The sequence below is a fragment of the Synchiropus splendidus genome, chromosome 14 (genome assembly GCF_027744825.2).
Source record: "Synchiropus splendidus isolate RoL2022-P1 chromosome 14, RoL_Sspl_1.0, whole genome shotgun sequence".
NCBI classification, from domain to species: domain Eukaryota; kingdom Metazoa; phylum Chordata; class Actinopteri; order Syngnathiformes; family Callionymidae; genus Synchiropus; species Synchiropus splendidus.
In genome coordinates this window covers 10,294,795-10,314,935 of record NC_071347.1, presented here as the reverse complement: position 1 = coordinate 10,314,935, position 20,141 = coordinate 10,294,795, and the positions used below count along the sequence as shown (strand labels likewise).

The window sequence follows — 20,141 nt, the reverse complement described above, 5'->3', positions numbered from 1 at the left end:
AACAAACATGGAGGAATCCCTGAACAAAAGCTAACAAAAGCATCTGTTTGCTTTTGTTCAGGGAGGTTTTTCACTACACAATGGCCAGGGTTTCCACTACTCTGATTTCTGAATTCTCATGAAATTGAAATTATAATACAAATATTTTCAGGACATTAATGCAAATGCAAAATAAACAATATTTTGTTGTTTAAATGTATGTATGACTCCATCATTTGATTCAGTAATATACCAAATTCATTCAAATTGAAAAATGTGGCTTCTTGTGGCAAATATTCTTATAACATTAAACTGCAATTCATTGATATTATTTGATATATATATAATGTTTTTTATATTTTTTTATTATTCTATGCTTGATAGAAAATAATAATAATAATGATAATAATAGACAAATAAGATTAACAGAACATGTAAACATATTGCAATGGAAGAAGCAATTTTAAAATGTGTTTCAAGACAAATACTATTCTGAAATGGTAAAGAAGGAAAAACTAAATAAATAGATCTAAATAAAAGGTATATTTCCCATTCCATCCACGGTCTGGCAGAGTAAGAAGTCCAGTCCAGACACATTATTGAGTCTGTATCAAAATGTATGCTCTTAACTGCTTTGCTTCTCCATTCTCCTCTGAATCTTCAGCATGTGACGTCTCATATCACACTGTCTCATTTGATGCGAGGGTTAATGGACTGGCAATGGCCGTCAATGTAAACGTCAAAGTCGGCACTTTAATTTGAGCAGTGTAGCGCCTCGCTTCACCTGTCTGCACTTTGCTCACATCAAATTTCTAGTGAAAGACAAAAAAAAAAAAAAAAATGCTGAACCACTTCCTGGAAAAAAAAAAAAAAAAAAGAGGGGCAGATTTCATTTAAAAATTGGCACGCATCCCTCATTTCTACAGATGAAAGCTCGTAAATGAAAAGGCCTGGAATCTTGCTTCGTATGGAAATCCAGAGTTATGAATAATGACTCAATCACCGAGTCTGTTTTAATACGGTGGACCTGCTCAGCACCTGCAGGAGGCAGGGAACATGTCGCTGCACTCCTAACCACCAGCGGGTAACTCAAGGCTCCCGCGGGGGTCCTCAGCCTCACATCCTTCCTGCTGGACCTTCATTGGTCTGTATGAGTGAGCAGCAGCACTAGCTTGTCATTTAAGACCATGAATCCAGTGGTGAGAGGCCGGCAGCGTGGCACAGGCCACTGATTTACAGACATTTGCTAATCAGCCGAATGGCTCTCCTGCTAATGAAAAGTCATAGATCTGGACAATAACACTAAGGGTATAATCTCCCGTCAATCATGCATAGGTATGTGTGCAGGAAAATAAGGGTTTAATGCCGCTGAGGTGGAGTCATAGAAACGTAAGTGTGTCAGGGAAGGAGGCGGAAGCACCAGCAGGCCAGGGTGGCACCGACTCACTCTCTGGGCAAAAAACCAGTCCAGACAGCAAAGGGAAACCCAGTAAGCAGAGAGGACGATGGTTCGTCTCAGCCTGGCATTGATTTATCACTCCACTGCACACGTCACAGGCAGCAGTCGAATCATGATTAAGACCAGAACAGGGAGCTCCGGAGACACATGGGGGATGCAACCATCCATCCATCCGCTAAATTCATCAAGCAAATCACTTCCACTTTCAGCAGATGAAAATGAATTCATTGGGACTTACCTGTTCCGTTGGCTGTGTTTGCATAGAAGAGAGGGACACAAAGCTGAGCAGCTTTGAGATAGACGTACATCGAGGCAAAACAGCTCAACAACAGCAAACTCAGACAAACTAACCGGCTGTGAAAGCCGTTTAGGAAATAAATGAGTCTGAGTGACTAACTGTTGGTGTAGCAGGGGAGCGCACTCACCACTTGAGCAGTCCAGGCCGCCCCACCCGGGCTCGCACTGGCACGTGTCTGGAGACACACAGCGGCCGTGGACGCACTCGTCCGAACACATCGCTGGAAGACAATAAACCCCCATCAGCATATGACAAAAATGCCTGACAATGAAGTCAATTCTGTGTTGGAATGGTGCAGTAAAGTACCATTAAACAGCAAATAAACTGCGTAATTGAACACCTCCGAGAGACGGCGAGAAAGAAAATGAGCCATAAAACGGGCCTGTCTGAGACGCTCATATTTAACACCAGTGTTTGACATCAGGGTGAACTGTTTTCCACGGATGCTTGAGTCTGTGGTCAACATCTGGGTTTATCATCACACGTTTACTCTGCACAATGAGCCTTTATCAGCAGATTAAGCGGCGGGAGAACAAGCTGTAAATCCCCTCTAATTTGATCGTCCAGTGATTTGTCATAGGCTGATCCTGCGACGTCGGAGATACAGGCACTTGAGTGTTTACCGAGTGCACTTTTTTTCATCATTCGTATTGAACAGCACGGCTCCACATTGATTGGCCGCATATTAGTATTCCAGCCGGCGCGTTCCCAAGGGCCGGAAGTTTGGTTTCCGCCGGATAATAAAATGACCGATATGAAGTTTTTTGTCACTGTGGAAAGAAACGTTAATGCAAAAATGGGCACTTTGCATGACTAAAACATTAGCGGACAAGGTCACTCAGCTGGCAGGGTTAAGAAAGACGGGCTCTTATCTCGGGAAAAGAGAAAGTCGGGCCAGGATGAAGAAAGTGTGTGATGAGAATCAGTGGTCCACTAACATGGACGCCTAATGCATAAAGCAAGGACACTAAATCCGCACCAAACCTTGCTCAGAAAACATTGGGTTTCCACTAATTACAGATCTTGTTCATCACTTGAACAAATCAATTTTGTTCACTATATTTCCAATGCTTTATTCCGATATTCGTCTCTCTTTTTCACTGCGGGAATGTTTCAGAAAAGCAGAAAGACAGACATGCCTGACCACTTGTTTATTTGCCAAAAAGAATTGGCTTTCATTTTTGTACCAGACTCCTTTGAAGGTCTTCAGGACCCCTGACATGGGCCTGAGAAAGTTTTATTTACTGAGTTTCCTTTGAAAGAAGGATCAGTGAACTTTCCATTATTTTCATTTTTCCTTGCTACTGTATTTCATGAACGTCTATTGCCACTAATGCAAGAGAAGAGCTGGTGACAATTTAGTCAGTGACCAGAACTGAGGCCGTAAAAAACATATAACACAACTGGGACGGGAGACAACACAGACTGTCCAGCCAACAACGTCAACAACATGTCTGCCAGTTGCATCTGTCATCGTGGAAGTGGTTGAAATTCCGAGTGGATGCAAAAAGAGGGCACTCACAAACCCTATATTATTGGGGCTGTGACAATATTGTGATTCTGATTTACAGCTTTATGCTACTGGTCTGATTTACTCCACACAAAAAAAAAAAATAATAATAATAATAAAAATCATATTATAATTTTTATTTGGTTGTTCTCTTTCTAAAAACATAAGAGGCATCATATATAGTATGTCAGTGACATAAAAAGAAAAATAAGATCAGGGTTTCCCACAGAAACTTGGTTTGTCAAGGTAGTCACCATGGCGATGCAGGTATCCGTGTATATAGTTAGTATTATTCACACTTTATGAATACACAAAGTGGTGTATGTGCCCACAATGCATTGCGAAATCATGTGGCCTTTCTTCTCGAATTGTGGCTAGTTACTTTGCACCATCCCAGGCCCCAAGTCTGATCCACCTCTTGTCAATAAACCCCCAAAAAGAAAGGTCTCAGAAAACAAAATAAAAGCTGAACATGGATCAGAATCACTGAAGTTGAAACCACTTGAAGTGTGGAAGACATTCTTCACACTAATAATTTTCAGACAGTGGCAAACTTTTTTCACACTTTAGATAGCAGGATCAATATTTACTCTTCACTCACTGTGGGAATAGCCTCTTGCTACCTGGCTCTCTTCAAGTACCAAGAAAAAGAAGAGATACGAAGAGTGATACAGATTCATTGACTTCCTGCTACTTGACGTTTTGGGACTATTCTTCCAGATCAAGTTGATGGAATACACATCCAGACTTGACACACTGCTGTCATCCGTTCTCTTCTTCTTAGCAGTAGCAAACGTATTCATGGTTCGAGTGCTAGATTATATTGAAAGTGCTACTATAATTTACACAATTCTCGGAGCCGCACGTGAGATCAATACTTTACAGATACAATCATGTTGCTTTAACAAGTAGTTTCATTGTCTTCAGTCAAGCAATGCAGAGTTTTGGGTGTTCAACTGTTTTAATGCCACTATCGCAGATACATTCCCAGGCAATAATGCCGCCTATTCAGATGCATGATTGCTTTATTTCTGACTGAGAGGAATGTATCTACCACTCTGCAATCAATCTAGTGTCCTTCTGCCAGATAACTCAAGTGGATGTTGAACTTTGTAGGAAGCTTTGTAAAAGAGAAGTTTCAATGGCTATAGTAGAGAGATAAGTGACGGTTGATGTGGGTGGCAGCTCTCCATGGTACTTGACTCAGAGCAGGCCAATGAGAAAATTAGAGGTTTTACATGAATACATTCTTTTTATAGTTTCCACCACAGAGGTTTAAGGCTTCATGTAACAGGAGCAACTTTTGCGGCATGCAGCTGAGGTAGAACCATCTCTCTAGTCTTTCTGGCATGTGTTTTAAATGCCAGGTGGGTATTTTTCCAGAGGTGGTTTCAGGCAACGCAGGGGTGGTAAGATGACAATACCTGCTCTTACACACAAGCATCCACATTAAAGACATGTGTCTCATTTTACTAAATGTTCCTACATGAAACAATTGAAGACCTCCTGCTGTCTGGAAGTGAACAGGAAACATCCATTCCTTAGTGAGATGATCCACTAAGAGAGCAAGCCATTTGGTGTGTCGCTAAACTTCCATTTTCAAATGGATGACGAAGGAACTCTGTGCCTCCTTTGGTGAGTTTTGTATGCAATGAATACGAACTTGATGGTGGCACTGATTTCCTAACATCTCAATAATGTGCGTCACGTAAACAAAATGCAGCCGATACACTCATTGATGGAGGACTGCTCAATGCCCCAGTGGAAATTTGAATGTTCATCTGCTCTGCCCTGCTCTTTATTTACTCACTTTCCTTGGCCTTCTATTGGGTGTCAAGTATCAAGTGAGATCAGCTTTCAATGGACATTGTGAGGCGTCAATGTAATGTGGATGATTCAGACTGAAATGCACTTCATTGTTTCTGCCAGGTGGAGGTGGAAAAAACCATGGCCAAAAACCATCATGTTGAAGACCAGCTCTATGACGCATAATCCATTTCTTTCCACTTAGTTTAAATATGTTTGATCGTGGGAGATTCCATCTTTGAAAAGAGACAATTGATCTGAAAGTGTGGCAGTTCTCTATTAAGCGTTGGTGGTGTGCAACGCTCATTCACATGAGGCGGAAACCCTGCAATTGACTGTCTCATGTTGTGTTTTATTTTGAAAATTGCCCTCATCCACTTTGCTTTTCACCCATTGACTTCCTGCATAAACCATCCACACCATCCACTGATAAAGATAGGCCACATACATTATTTTGCACGTGTTTTGTATAGGTGTTGTGTGTTGCCGGCACCACCAGTCACATGTCACTCGATTCTTAAGGAACTGGAATTATGGAGGGAAGAAAAAAACAACAGAACAGCAAAGTTTTGCTGGTTTAGCTAAGCAACTGTATCTTCCTCTACTGTACTGACATCTTCAGTCGCCCGAACCGCAGAGTACAAACATTTAATTTCTACTTTTGGTGTTGTCTAACAGTGCGCACTAGCAATGGGTTGGTGAGGCTTCATGAAACAGTGTCTTGAGTGTCCCAGTTTCCAGAGGCTACTACACTACTACACTGTTGGCTGCATAATCTCTTGCTTTGAACAATATTGCCACCTACCCAGATCTGAAAATGAGCACACTGTTTCATCATCAGCCCATCACTACTGTTTCATGAAACCCCATTAACCCATTGTTAATATGCTTATGTGTCTCTCATGCTCGGTGGAGATGTAACTATGAAACTATAAATCCACAGTAGTTTGACGTCATCATCAATGGGCTCCTCCCGAGCTGATATGACCAGCGACACTTATACTCTACAAGGCTTCCATACCGACGGTTTCTGTGGAAACAAGGGGATCCAAGATCAGCGTACACGCTAGCTATCAGCCAGCTGTTGATAAGAATGAACCTTTTTGCATTAGTCTAAGGGTACGAAAGCGTCATCATAAAGCAGGATATGGATTTCTTTTTTTTTCTTCAAAGTGAACTCGATCAGCTGGACTTCTTTACACTCGGCTTTTGAGGTTGAGCTGCTTCATACTGCAACATAAGCAAATCTGTATATCAGCAGCTCTGTGTGGGATATTATGGTGCTCATGCAGCTCACCAGGGTCAGGCTCGTGCTGGTACTGTGACTATAGATTATCACTCAATCTGGCTTGGATTAGCGTCCTCTGACAGCAGGAGACCAAAGAGAGCAGTGAGCCCCATAAGCCATGGCTAATTGCAGAAATGCTCTCATGGCAAAAATGGTCAAGCAGAGATTGGAAGATAATTCAGGGTAGACTTCGGAGCATTCTTTCCTTTGGCAGAGGACGGACTGTCTCATTACGAGAACGGCGGCAACAGAGAGGACGAGGAATGAAGAAGTAGCGGCAAGATTTGTGCTGACGAAGGCGTGAGATCGACTACCTGTAATCAATGAGTGCGCAGTTTGCCGAGTCGTCAAAGACGGGAGACAAATTCAATGTCACCGCGATGAGTTGATTCCCTTTAGTTTCAATCAGCAAATTTGGATCAGTGAGAACAGGGAAATGCAAATGTGGCACATCCCTTTTTAAGAAAGAAAAGAAAGGCATATGGAAGTGAAGTTTTGAATGTGGGAAGAGAGGCGAAGGCGCGCCCCTCTCCTGAGAGCTCAACCGGTGTACTGAAGGGAAGGCATCATAAAACAGGAGGTGGGCCTTTCATTTTAATTGAAATTCATGAATCGCCCTGCTTCACTCATGTCTAAGGAATCTGTCGGAAAATTGAGTCTTTCATCTAGATAAAGAGCTAATCTTACTCATTATAGCGAGGTGTTATCAGGACGGGGAACAATAGAGCTAATTGGCAGTTGCTGTCCCGCGTTGGTATACTTTATATTCTCGCCCAGTCAAACCATTCTCCTTAAAAACGTCAGATAAAACGGGGCTGTGTTTGCTCAGCAAGAATATATGTACAAATGATTTCATTTAGGGTCGTCTTATCGAGTCTGAAGTGATGCGTCGATAGCAAAGTCAGTCAAGTGCCGTGGCGTGGGATCGCATCAAACAACTTCCCCCAAAGCTTTCTCGACTTTTTTACACTTCAACTGGTCCAGACAAGACTTTTTTTTATGTCTTTGAAGGATTGGAAAAAATGCACCCTAACCTCAAAGATATCACTGAATCCAAAAGTGGTTTTGAATCTCATCTGAACACTAATTTGAGATAAGCCCATGCAGTGTTGTCTTAAAGTGAGTCAGAAGCAAACAGAGTGAGCTCACTATCATCACATATCGGATCATCTTTAGTGGTGAAACGTTTCTGGCCTTGTGGAGCCGGTGAGGTGGCTCTGAGTGGTTGGCATTAGCGCAGTGCTTCATCCGGCGCTGCAGTAATAACCAGCTGATTAGTAAGGAAATGTGTGCTTCACGTTCCATACAGAGACAGATAGCAAATTAAGGTAATGGCCTCTGAGAGATCAAAGGTCACCGAGTTAATGAACACCAAAGTTGGAAAAGTCGGAAAACTTATTAGTGGAAATCAGATCAAAACATTGTCGCAGGTAACCCAGCGATTCATTACAGGCTTAGAGGAGAATCACTGAAAGAAGAGTGGGAACTCTTGTTAGCTATGATGTAGACAATGTTCATCTCTCCTTTGATCCGATTTGCCTTAGAAAACCATCAGGTCAACATGGAAAAGCAAACATATTCCGGTGATTAAAGCAAAGCATCAAATAATCGTTTTTAAATACAGATTTTCTTGCTAATATAATTAAACTTTAAAAAAAAACTGAAGAAACAGGGAGCTGAGTAAAACATGTCGGGAGGATGTGGTTGCCCGAGTGTTGCACCACTGACCTTCTTCAGGGTGTGTGTAAAACAAGGTGTGAGCGTGTTATGGATTTGACCACAAAAAATTATGAAGATTTTTAATTCAACATACAACATTCACTCAAAAATGGAGAAAACAAATGTCCGGTGAAGAGGTGAGAAACGATCCCTTCTACAGTGCAGTGGAACATGCAGTATTTAATAAGAGGAAACAAACAACTAGCAAATGGATTTTTCCGGTTGTTTACCTGGTATTTGCTAAAAAAAAAAAAAAAAACATAAATACACAAAAGGTCGCAGAAATAAAATATTGTAACCAGCCTCTCCCTGCAAAGAACAAGCCGTACACAAACCAACACCAGTGGTAAAACACGAGAGAAATCAGGTGAAATGGTTTCATGTTGGAGCAAGTCAGTAAACCTTTACAATTACACTTGAATTAGAGTAACTTCCTTTCAGAACATATTCCGATCATTGCTACTGAGTCAAATCAGAATTCGCTGTCCAGGCTTTTAAAGTCAAAGCACAAGGATGATCCCGGCCTGAAATGACAATGTAGCATGCATGAGGAAAAGTCCTTTCAGTTGACATTGAGCCAGCGATTGTTGTTAGAGCCTGGCCCACATCGCTTAGGTGGAATATTGATTATCTTTTCAACAATGCGTAAATGCTTTGAAGAAATAACACAACTGAAATGTCTAAAACATTTGGCTTGACTCAGATCCCTCCTGTGCCTGAATCATACTTTACTTATAAAACTGTCTGTCTGTCTGTCTATCTGACATCTTGACACTTCGGTGTACCCCCAAAAGTGCGAGACCATGTTTCTGGGAGGTACTTGAGCTGTAGCCCCCAAGGCTGGGGGAGATTTTCCACCATTAAATACCTTCCCTTGAATGTGGTCTGCTTAGAATAAGTCATCAGAAATGGATTTTGGAACAACAGGTAAATGTTTATCTTGTGTGTTCATCAACAACAACAAAAAACATAGATATAGTTATAACCTGCAAATTGTTTCATGGATTTAGAAAGAGAATAAAATACATTCAGTATGTTTCTCCATATATATATATATATATATATATATATATATATATATATATATATATATATATATATATATATATATATATATATATATATATATATATCATGAGGGCCGCATTAATACAGGCAAGCGGACAAATGTGGCCCCTGGGCCGCACTTTGCCCACAACTGATGTAATGTCATCTATCTAGTCATGAAACCCATATGACTTTTGGTTCACACCAAACTTGCGATATGGTGACACTTGCCGCAGTATTGGCACGCAAGTGGTTTAAGGCCACAAAATTCCCACGGTCGCTACATTTGAGGTGGAATAGTTGCCGTGTATTGACTGAGCAAGTAAGAAGAAGGCAGATAAGGAGTTGGACGCCATCATCCCTGCGTTCTTCATCGATGGGTTCGCCAGCAACTGTGACTGTAAGCTTCGCTTTTACTGTCCTTCACTTCTTCTTCTTCTCCCATTCGTCCCTCCTTTTCTTCCGCTTCCTTCCCTCCTGCTCCTCCTTTATCGTATTTATCCCTCACCCAATTTCAGATCTTTGAACTTGCGAGTTTGATGCCACTGATGTTGTCTGAAATGTGAAAACGGTATCACATCTCTTCATTGATGTTCCACTTTCCACACATACATCATGTGTGTAACAAGTGGGTTTGAATGACCCAGCCTTTACACCCTGATTCAGACATTAGAACCAGACCCTGAGTGCGGCCAGGTATTTGTTATTCTACTTATAGATGGAAATATTAAATCCATAAATCATTTCTTTTTTTGCTCGTAAAGAAGCTCAGTGTGCGCTTTACACACTACAAGAGACAGTTTGTGAGCAAGAAAGTGGGCGATGTTCATTTGGGGTCGATTTATGTCTGAGCACTTTGCTTTTGTCACCGTATGCAACAGCTCAGGGAATACAAATCTCTTAATCCAGGTAGTGTCAGGATTTAAAGGGGAAACATTTTGCCAAGGCAGCAGGAAGTTTAAGTGGCCTCTCGCCCCCCACTTCACCACCGGATATGAGGGGGCTTTCTATCTATCAGGGTGACATTAAATGAGACAAACAAACGTAGAATCCACTCCTTTTCAGAGACGGTGTTCCTAGATTCCTGCTGGAGTAGAAAATAAACGGCTTCATTGTCAGTCTGCGAGCTCATGAATATATTATTGATCAGGCTGCGTCTCTCTCCCCTCAACCCCGGGATTATCAGACGTGTTCTTTGCTCGGCCGCAGCTCGGGGGCGACTACAACCCAGACATGTCCAACTTTGGCCGGAGAGCAAACCCGCACGGCTGCCTTCACCCTCTCACCAACTTCCTTAGGTTACAAAAGGACCAGGAACATATGAAGCTTTGATTCTAATCTCATTTAAAAGGGAATAAAACATTAGAGAGCGAGAGAGTATCAGAAAAGCAGTGAACCTCTCTGAAGCCTCTTTATTTGGCCGATGTGCAAAAGTATTCAGTTTGATGTGTGAATAAAAATAGAAATCAATGGCTGTTAATGAAGCCGTAAAAAACGCTCTGAAGGATTGTTATCATTGCGCTTGTACAGTTCAATTTTCACGCTTTCTGCTCTTTTTAAGTTATTGAATTCCTGTGTGTTTTTTATGGCGGTTGCAGTGCCCACTCGGTCTGTAACCAGAACCCACTTGGCTCGTTAATTTTTTCCAGTTATACAGCTTCAATTAAATTTCTCTTGCTCCGAGTGTAAAGTGGGGAGAGCGGGGTGCGTGCTGTGCCAGCACCAGGCTCCAGGTTAAATCACAGACATTGCTTTAACTCAGGGATCGTCTCCTCTTAGAAATTGTATCTCCTCAGCTTTATTTTTTTTAACCTCGCATTCCCACTCACCAGATTCCCGAGAGAAGAAAATAACGTCGCAATGTTTGCTAGTGTTACACGCGAAATGTGAAAAGAGGCTGTGAAACGACAAACATTCCTTGACAGTATTTATTATCTACAGATGAGCACGAGAGGCTGTTTTTGAAGATGGAAGGAAAGTGGGTTATGGGTTAAAAAAAAAAAAAAACCTCTGCTCATGAAAGGAATTTTATCTGTTTGGCATGTGCTGTTCTTCCCTAACCCAGATAGGAAGCGTGTAAGTGTCCTTACTGGATGTGTCGTTCAGCTGCTTACAAAGTGTAGCAGCAGCTGTGCTAATACGAGTGTCTTCCCAGATGACCGAGCTTCTCAGCCTGGCTGATGAGGTGTCATGAAACAGTGTCCCAATAGGTGGCACTCTTGGTTTAGATAATGCTAGGTTCAAATCCACGACTTTAGAGCTGACAGCGTCATCTGCTGGACTGGACACTGTTTCGTGAAGCCTCACAAGGCCACCACTACTGTCGAGTGTGAACGTGAATGTCGATCACTCAGTATACATGCAAAGTCATGAAACATAAAAAAGGAAGTCCCACTCCCTGGGAGTGCTGTAGTTGAGACCCCCTAATCTCAGATTGAGTGGAGAACAAGACTTGGTCGTGTAGAGATCCAAGAAATCCAAGAACAAGACTTTGAGGTTCCAGGACTGAGTTGAGACCAAGATCAATGGGGTCATTCTGATCATTCTGAAACCAGACAGACGCATAAGTCATATAGACACATGCGATTTTTCAAAATAAACCGAACTAATAGTCTGTTGTACAGTTTTTCTCAGTCTTGGCCTCACCACTCCCATAGTCTCTCTTTATGCCCTAGTCTTGGCTCTGTCTTGGGTTAGGTGGTCGTGACTACAACACTGCATTCTGAACAGTTAGCTGTAGCGACAGACTGCATGAATAAAAGTCCTCACCTTCATGTGGGTTTCTGCAGCCAGAGAGATATTGAAAACGTATTGCTGTGTTTTGGACGGCCGATTTTCCTTTTGTTGTTTTAGAAATAATGACCCTTCAGTTTGAACAGTTGGCAAATTCGTTGTCTTTGTCACGTCCTTTTACCTTGGCACCGCCAACATTCTTCATCCAAAATTTCCAAACGTCTCTCCTTTTCAGGGCCCGAACACCCTGGCTCTTCTCCAAATGAGCTGTCCCTCTGATATACTCATTCCCAATTGTGTCCTTTCCAGTCAGTCGAATGGAAATGAAAGTATTCAACCCTGACTGTTCTAACTTCAGTCCTCTTGTTTTTGTGTCAAAGCTATTGTCTCCCAACCATAGGCCATGGCGGGTCTTACAACTCTCCCACAAAACTGGCTTTCACTCTTGCATCTATTATTATTATTATTATTATTGTTGTTGTTGTTGTTGTTGTTGTTGTTGTTGTTACTATTATTTTTATTATACAGTTTATAGTTTATTTCCAAAAGTATGAAGCTAATATAATATAATATAATATAATATAGTATAATCATTTTGCACTGAAACAGTGCAGCTATAGAATTTAAGATCCTGTTGAAGACATTTGCCACATGTTGAAGCTCTTATCTGAAGCAGCAGTGGATGTTGAAAAAGAGCATCAGGAGTTAATGTGTGGTCGGGAAGGTGCGCCGCCGTCTCTTTGCCCCCCACAGTCAAAATCAATCGCAATATTTACTCAGGTTTCTTTAAATGTCTAGCAGACATAACCTGAAATGTCAGCGTCAAGGACTCAAGATGTTTAAAAAGGATACTCACGAACACACAAGTCTCCGCTCTCAATGTAACCAGGGCAACACTGCGAGCGGCGCCTATACATGGTCCTCACTCCCCGCCGGTAAGCTGTCTTATAGCTGATCCTGGTGAAGGAGACAGATATGAAATATAAAGAGAAACCCCGGTGAAGGACAGGCAACCTCCTGATGCAAAAAAAAAAAAACAGAAAAAGAAATGATTTTTTTCTGAAAAGGTTGCAAGGTCAAATGAAACAATGAAAGCCATCAAAGGAGAAATGTGAAACAGCAAACATGAAGAATTAAAGAGGAGAGAGAGCAACAGTAAGTCTATAGTGAAACAGTAGAAATCAATAGACTGTGGTTATTTCATCATAACACTACTGTACACACGACGCCAGTCATCTGTTTCTTAAATAATCAGCACACTCACCATGCACTGTCCTCAAGTGTAACTTTGCCAACATCCATTGTGAGCACTTGTATTGGAATTGTACTTGGTGTGCACATAAGCACACGCGGAAAATGGCACATTTTATTTCCCAACATTTTGGCTGGCTTCAATCTGAAACGCTTCTTCTGAGGTAGTTGGCAGCTTTCTCTGCGAGATCTAAAGTCTTGTAGACGCAGCCAAGGAATCTTAAAACTGAAAGGATGGTCAAAAGCTTAAAAAAAGAAAGAGTGGAAAGCTCTCAAACAGGCTGATCAATTGAGCTCGCACTCCGCTCATAAATGAATCAGGAGCTGTAAAGATGGCCACACTTGGGCCACATCTGTGGGATTAGAACACAAATAAAAAAAAATAAAAAAATGTAACGTACTTGCTGCTGTGCATAATAGGACTTGAGTGCTCTTTAAGTGAACCATTAATAACTGTCAAACTATCAAAGCACAGCACATATATAGTAACTTCCTGGTCTGTGTCTGGCCAAAGGGCAGTGAGTTAGTTTTAATAATTTAACATTAGTGGTCACACAACACTCAATAATACACCAATTACGTGGGGGTGAAAATGACACAAGATACATTCATTTTTTTAAAATAATTTTTGCCTTATTATTAACCCTTTCTGACCAAGCAATCCTGGAAATGTAAGGCAAAATTGTATTTTTCAAAACTCTAAGAATTAATCAAGTGGTTGAAAGACGTATAGAATGTAAACTCTAAAATGAAAGATGTTATCTGAGATTACCGACTTTCACTTGACTGAGGGTCACGAATAATCCCTGTTACGGAGGGATTACTGTATTATAATTGGAAAAAACACCTCAGATTTGCTCCCTCACCTGCGATATTTTGATTTTAGGTTTGCAATAAGGATTTCATTTTATTTTATCCTTTTTTTTTCGCACATATGGGCGACCTTTGACTACTGTGAAATTTAATAAGCATAGTTGTAAGAAAAAATAATTAGCTGTTTTGTTTAAAAAAATACATTTATGAATTTGTACTTTACCTATAATCAATTATAGAAACACGCCAAAAAATGAAAAGAATAAAATGAAGATGCTTGAAGCAAGAACCTAAAAAAAAGAAAAGAAAATACATTCATCCTGACAATATACACAACATTGTATTCCCACAGTATTTCTCTGTCCGCTGGATAAATGAGCCTAAACATATATCAATTTCATTTATTCCAGTTTCTTCAGCCTTGTGCTGTGACAGCAGTGATAAATAGAATGAGGCCTGCTTCAGCTCACCTGTGCCTGGTGCATTTGAACCAGTTGAGGATGTCGGTGCACCTGGTGTAGTAGACCTGGTCGAAAGGGTGTGCGTAGGATTCCTGCACAGTCACTGCGTAGCTGAAAAGTTAGACGTCAGGAGTGAGTTGTGCCTTCTTGTCCCGCGAAGAAACAAAGTGTGAATGAATGTGATATAATGACCCTGTGGTGGGGAGAAAAGGCCGGGAGATTTTCTGCAATTCATATTGGTGATATATGCGGCGGGAGGCAGAGTGAGGATATTGGAGGGCCTGCAAGCCAGGAGCACAGCCCACTTAGGAGATTCATTATGATGCCAACAAGGTGGAACCACAATCCTAAGTACCCTCACCTTGGTCAGGCAATAATCCAGACAATATATCTTCGCAGCTTTCTTTCCTCCCCTTGCATGGAGGACAGGAATTATTCCTGCTTATTTCTCATAAGTGACACCAGCAGCCACAACTAATAATTATTCAGGCTCAGCGGCTGTCGTGATTGATCGGGACGAGAGTACACTGATCAATTATCCTGCGTATTTCATTTGAAGCTGCATCTCCTCCCATCTCTCACAGTTCAGCGACTTAAGCTGCCGGATCGATAGCGCTGTATGGACTTTGAGAACAGATCTGCTCCTCTGGTTTTGTCGTCGGTAAAAATGAAGAGGCACCAAACGGAGGGAGGCGTACGTGCTTGAATGTGAGAAGGCGCTCACCTCTCCCAGTGGCTGCAGACGTTGGGGTCATCCGGGTTGAGAGCCCTCGCGTCGGGGAGGAAACCCAGAGCGAGAAGCAGGATCGGTAGCGTAACAAATGACCCCATCGCTCACTGTAGGGGCGCCAGACACAAGAAAAGATGTATGGTTTTTATCTGACCAACATTTGGACCTTCTCATCATCACAATCAATTTCAGAGTCAATGAGCCGAAAACCTGTCAGAGGAAACATCTTTTTAAATAGAATACAAATGAAGAGCAGATTGATTTATCATGACGCAAGAGATAAAAAAAGACAAGACTTCATCAGTCACATGAATGACAAATTGGAATATCACAGGGGCAAAGTGCAAATGAAAATAAAAAGGATTATTGTTGAAACCTGCTGTAATTTAAAGATACATGATAAAATGTGTCGCGCACTTGAATGTGGCCAGGGAGTAAAACCAGTGAACTTTCACAGCGACTGAAATAGAAGCTTTCAATTGATATGCAGCACTATAAGAAGTATCTTTTTATAGTACCCTCAAGATCAGGGGTGGGAAATTAAAGTTCCTCAGGGGTCACATTCACATACTGCAGTCCTTGTGGGGGGCTGCAGAGTCAAAACACAGGAGAAAAAGTCTTAAATTTAACTTGACTTCAGTGTTATAAAACAAGGTAAAAATAGGAAGAAGTGTAGCGACGCCATGATGCCATATGCTAAAAATGTGTTATATGGTTGTATATTGCTTTCCCCACTTTACGTTGTATATTGTGAGGGACAAGTAATATAGTCGTATTATTTAACAGTAACAGTACAGACAGATGAAAGGGAACCTAAAGAATAACAAATTATTGATTTGAGGATTTCAAAAAGCAAGGAATGAAAAAAAGGACAATTTCTTTTGTGATTTTGATCTGACTTCATGAGGGCAGCATCAATGCCAGTCAAGGGCTGCATTTGGCCCCCAGGCCGCACTTTGGTCACACCTCCTCTGCATCTAAAATGATGTGCAGTTGAGATGCAACACTTCTCTCAGCTCTGTCTGTCAGTTGGAACCTCACAAACATTTAAATGGAATGATCAGATCCCACTTTGCATATTCACTCATAGAAGCAGCATTTAGGGTGATAGTTGAACCACGCCAATGACTGTATAATAAGAAGACAAACAATACCTATTTATAATGGTGAAACTTCTCACCTGGGTGTTTCCAGGACTTTGTATCTCAAAAATGCATATTTATTTCATTTTTCACATGTAAGTTGAGGCACTAAAGTTGTACAATGTGTTGTACAATGTGGACAAGAGGTTTGAAACATTTTCTATGCTGGCCTGAAAATGTCACGCATATAAGGACATAAAACCTTCTCCTGTCTCTTTTATTCTCCTGACTCATCATTCTCTTTTTCTTTATTTATTGAAAGTAAAACTAAAATCTCTCACTTTTCTTTCAAAAATGCTTTTTAAAACATTCATTTCGGACCAGTTTCCTGTCATATTATGTGCTCTGCGCCTCACTTTTCTCTTTTCTATACTGTTAATATTTAAAATGAAAAAAACTACAGCTCTTCCTAAGAGTAAAATATTAATATTGCATTTTTGTGTGTTGGATTTTAACCCTCTGTCTATCGGTTTTTCATATTATATTTTTATGATTTTATATACAATACATTAGCACAATAATATATATTCAAGTTTTTATATCACCTTATTTAAACTGAAGCTCTTTTAATGTCTTGAAAATATTTGTATAAGAATTTCAAGTACATTCAGAGTAGTGGAAACCCTGGTCATTGCGTAGTGAAAAACATCCAAACAGATGCTTTTGTTTGCTTTTGTTCAGGGATTCCTCCATGCTTGTTGTTGTTGTTATCATCCTATCTGCGGCGTGTCTTGTGCATCAGTGTGATCAGTGGACCAGGAACTCCTGCACTTACAAAGGTTCCGTCTTTAAAAGTGATGATAAAATTATAATATTCTAATTTTAAAGATATTTTCCTTGTCTTACATTTATACAGGTAAATATGACTTAACATATTGTGTTTACACATACATGGTTTACAATCCATCATTTCCATATTTGTCTTGCATTTTTCAAGACAATTTTTTTTTTCTTTTTATTAGCACAGTCGTCCATTTAGATTTTTAATATTTTATAAAACAGAACTCTTCACTCCCCTGAAGGGAAGGAATTGCACGCACCTGATGAAGAGTCATGAATCACCACTAAATTTGTCGGAGAAAATTGGTGTAGCAAGAAAAAAAACCCTGCTTGCATGGCAACAACATGCAAACTGAAAAGACCCCCGGGGAGACCGAGCTTTATAAGTGGCGCTGTAAAATATGCGAAAGCAGTACATTTGGCGAGCGCAGATATTTTCCTCAAACCCGGCTTGAAAGTGGCTTTTTTGCCGTGTTAAATGGAACTGACAAGTTTGATGTGTTCTCACTTGGCCCATTTTATATCCCTGTTGAAAGTTTTCAACTTGGTCGTGAACCAATCGGCTGCTCTGAAAAACACAAACCTAACGTCTTCATATGTAATAGTCAGTTGAGTGGATATGTTTGGAGCTGATTTGGTAAAGTTTGCTTCAACGCCACTGAAAGTGGTACAAAATAATTTGACAAATGTGCGAGGATGATGCAAAGAGCGAAAGTCATTAATATCAACACAGTTTTGCCAGTCACACACTGCTGAAAGAAATGTCTTTGTCCTTGTTTTCACAAGAAATAAGGTGCTGTTTTACTACGACAGGTGCCTCAGTTGAATGGACTGATAACGTCTGTCTGCGTGACAACAGTTGGGAGCTAACGCCATGATCCACGGAGGCTCCCACTGAACTAGAAGGAGCTGTAGAATAACCAACATTTAAGGTGTTCAACTCCTCACATTGTATAAAGCACTGGTGCCCAAACATTTTCACCTCATGAGCTTCTTATAAATGAACAAGTCACAATGAGCTACCTGTCATAAAAATCCAAAACAAACATCCATGTATAAATATATATATTTAAAATAAGTATTTAATATTTTTTGTTATTCTTCCTCTCTCTGCAGCTACAATTTGGTGGCTGAGACAAAATGCATCTTTAAACTGCTGAAAAATACTGAAAAAATCTGACAAATGAAATATAATGAAACCTAAGCTAAGAAGAATATGACTTTACATTTCTTCACACAACTTTCCAGACAGGAGGCTTGTGTGGTCAGAGTTGCATGAATCCATATGACACGATGCAAATCTCCTCATTTTTTTCACTGGTGTAGAAGCAGCTGTGTAGTCGACATTGTTTAAAGGTCAGTGGTTTCTGTGTGCGGGGATACGTGAGATCACTGTAGGCAAGTTTTGAAAACGGGGTCCAGCATCAAGGCTGCTGATGAAAATATACTCTGGACACACTTCCTGCCACTACTGTAGATAGGCGGCTCACATCAGACCAATGAAATTACAGGCGTTTTGTTGACGTGCCGCAGTCAATTCCCCACTGAGATTTTGCGCTGGAGAGTTTGTATACTCACAAGCGGAAATACTGTGAATAAAACACCTGTAATTTCATTGGACCAGTCTTGATCTCGGCAACATGAAGCTCTGTGGTCCGGTAGATCACGATCAGCGCACAGTAATGGGGACCCTGCTCTAAAGGGTCTGTAAACATTTAGCTTTTGTATGCACATCACTTACATTGTGATGCAGACAAATGCAGACAATATCGGTAACTACAATCTGCTGAGTCATATTAAGGATGGACTGCAGACTATTTTTTTACCACTGGTTGCGATGACAGCTTGTCAGCATTAGTCAAGTTGCAAAAATATTTCAGGAGGAAGGTCCATTTTTTTTCACCATTAAAAATGGGTTGGGGCAACTTTCCTGACACGATGAGACATACACCTAGTGATGCTCGATCACTCATCTAGAAGCGAACCAGCAACCCTTCGCTTCAGCAGGCCACAGACCAGTGTGTGCTAAATGTTGGAGAACATGTTAAAATGGATGCTCCAATTCAAGAGAACCAACTTCATAGATGATATAACGTCATGTTTATATGTTTGGTTCTGATGAGCATTTGTTAAAAAATGGTACCTGCTGAGTAAAATCACAAAAACAAATCTATTTCAATCTCAGCCAGACCAGAATTCCTCGAGAAAGAGCTGCATTAACATGGTGCTTGGTGGTTCGTAAACAGGCGACAGATAAAACATTTGGAAAGATCTGCAGAATGTCAGTTGATAAACCAAACAGTTAAGCTAAAGATGGAGCTCTCTACTGTCCTTGCTGCCAGTTGTTGCTCCAGGGTTTCGGCCATCTCATTTAAAATGTGTAGAGAAAAACAACTCTGGCATGGAAGGACACTGTGAACAGAACAAGTCTGAATTAAATGAGACCTTGTTTTGAAAGAAAGAGCATTTTTCTTGCAGTGGTAATGTTCAATAGCTTGAGTGATATGCATCAATATGTGTGAATAGAATTGACTTTCCAAACATTTTTTTCCCTTCTATGCTTTCAGTCTCAAAAGCTCTGCCATGAAGTCAGACCTTCAACAGCCTGTGCTGCGGAGGGTGAGCGGCACAGGCGCACACCTGACAGTGACAAAGAATCTGATTTGTTTAGAGCAGCAGGTTATTTCATTAGACAGAGGGACTAAGGTAGGACACGCCATCAAGACGCTGGCAGTGATGGATTCGCCACACCTGAAGGTCTTAGCTCCGCAAAATGCAAGCAAAGATAAAGGATGTGAATATGACATGGAGTGTGACCGACATGCTAAATGTCAGTGGGCGATACCTGTGCGTGTTTTCCTCCAGACTACTCTCCACAGTGGGCAGCGATGAAGCCGTCACGATGGAAAACAACGCACAGCAAACAGATGACAGGACGACTCCAGTTTTGAGTTAGTGTAGGACGGTTTGCGTCCTTCGTGGCCTCCAGAGCCTTGTGCTGGGTGTGTTCAATATTTCTGAGTGACTGTATCCAATAACACAGACATTCACATGTTCAGCTAATCTACTGCATTGACAGCCACATGTAGTTCACTCACACACGTGAGAGGAAATCAATCACAGCT

The 20,141-nt window shown here is 41.0% G+C and overlaps 1 protein-coding gene across 5 annotated transcripts in view; it reads right to left on the bottom strand.

Annotated features, from left to right (window-relative positions):
• The window catches only part of megf11 (multiple EGF-like-domains 11), a 136,040-nt gene that overhangs the window by 86,678 nt on the left and 29,221 nt on the right, over positions 1-20,141 (bottom strand). For 2 of the 5 annotated variants that reach the window (XM_053885215.1, XM_053885218.1), the window contains exons 3-7: positions 15,089-15,201; positions 14,374-14,475; positions 12,696-12,796; positions 1,864-1,956; positions 1,677-1,688 (exon numbers count right to left, since the gene is read on the bottom strand). In XM_053885215.1, the coding sequence (XP_053741190.1) occupies positions 1,677-1,688; positions 1,864-1,956; positions 12,696-12,796; positions 14,374-14,475; positions 15,089-15,195 (415 nt within the window). In that variant the 5' untranslated portion in view covers positions 15,196-15,201. Of the gene's footprint in view, positions 1-1,676; positions 1,689-1,863; positions 1,957-12,695; positions 12,797-14,373; positions 14,476-15,088; positions 15,202-15,612; positions 15,686-20,141 lie in introns of those variants that run through there. The other 3 variants (XM_053885219.1, XM_053885220.1, XM_053885217.1) reach the window with 2 other exon arrangements.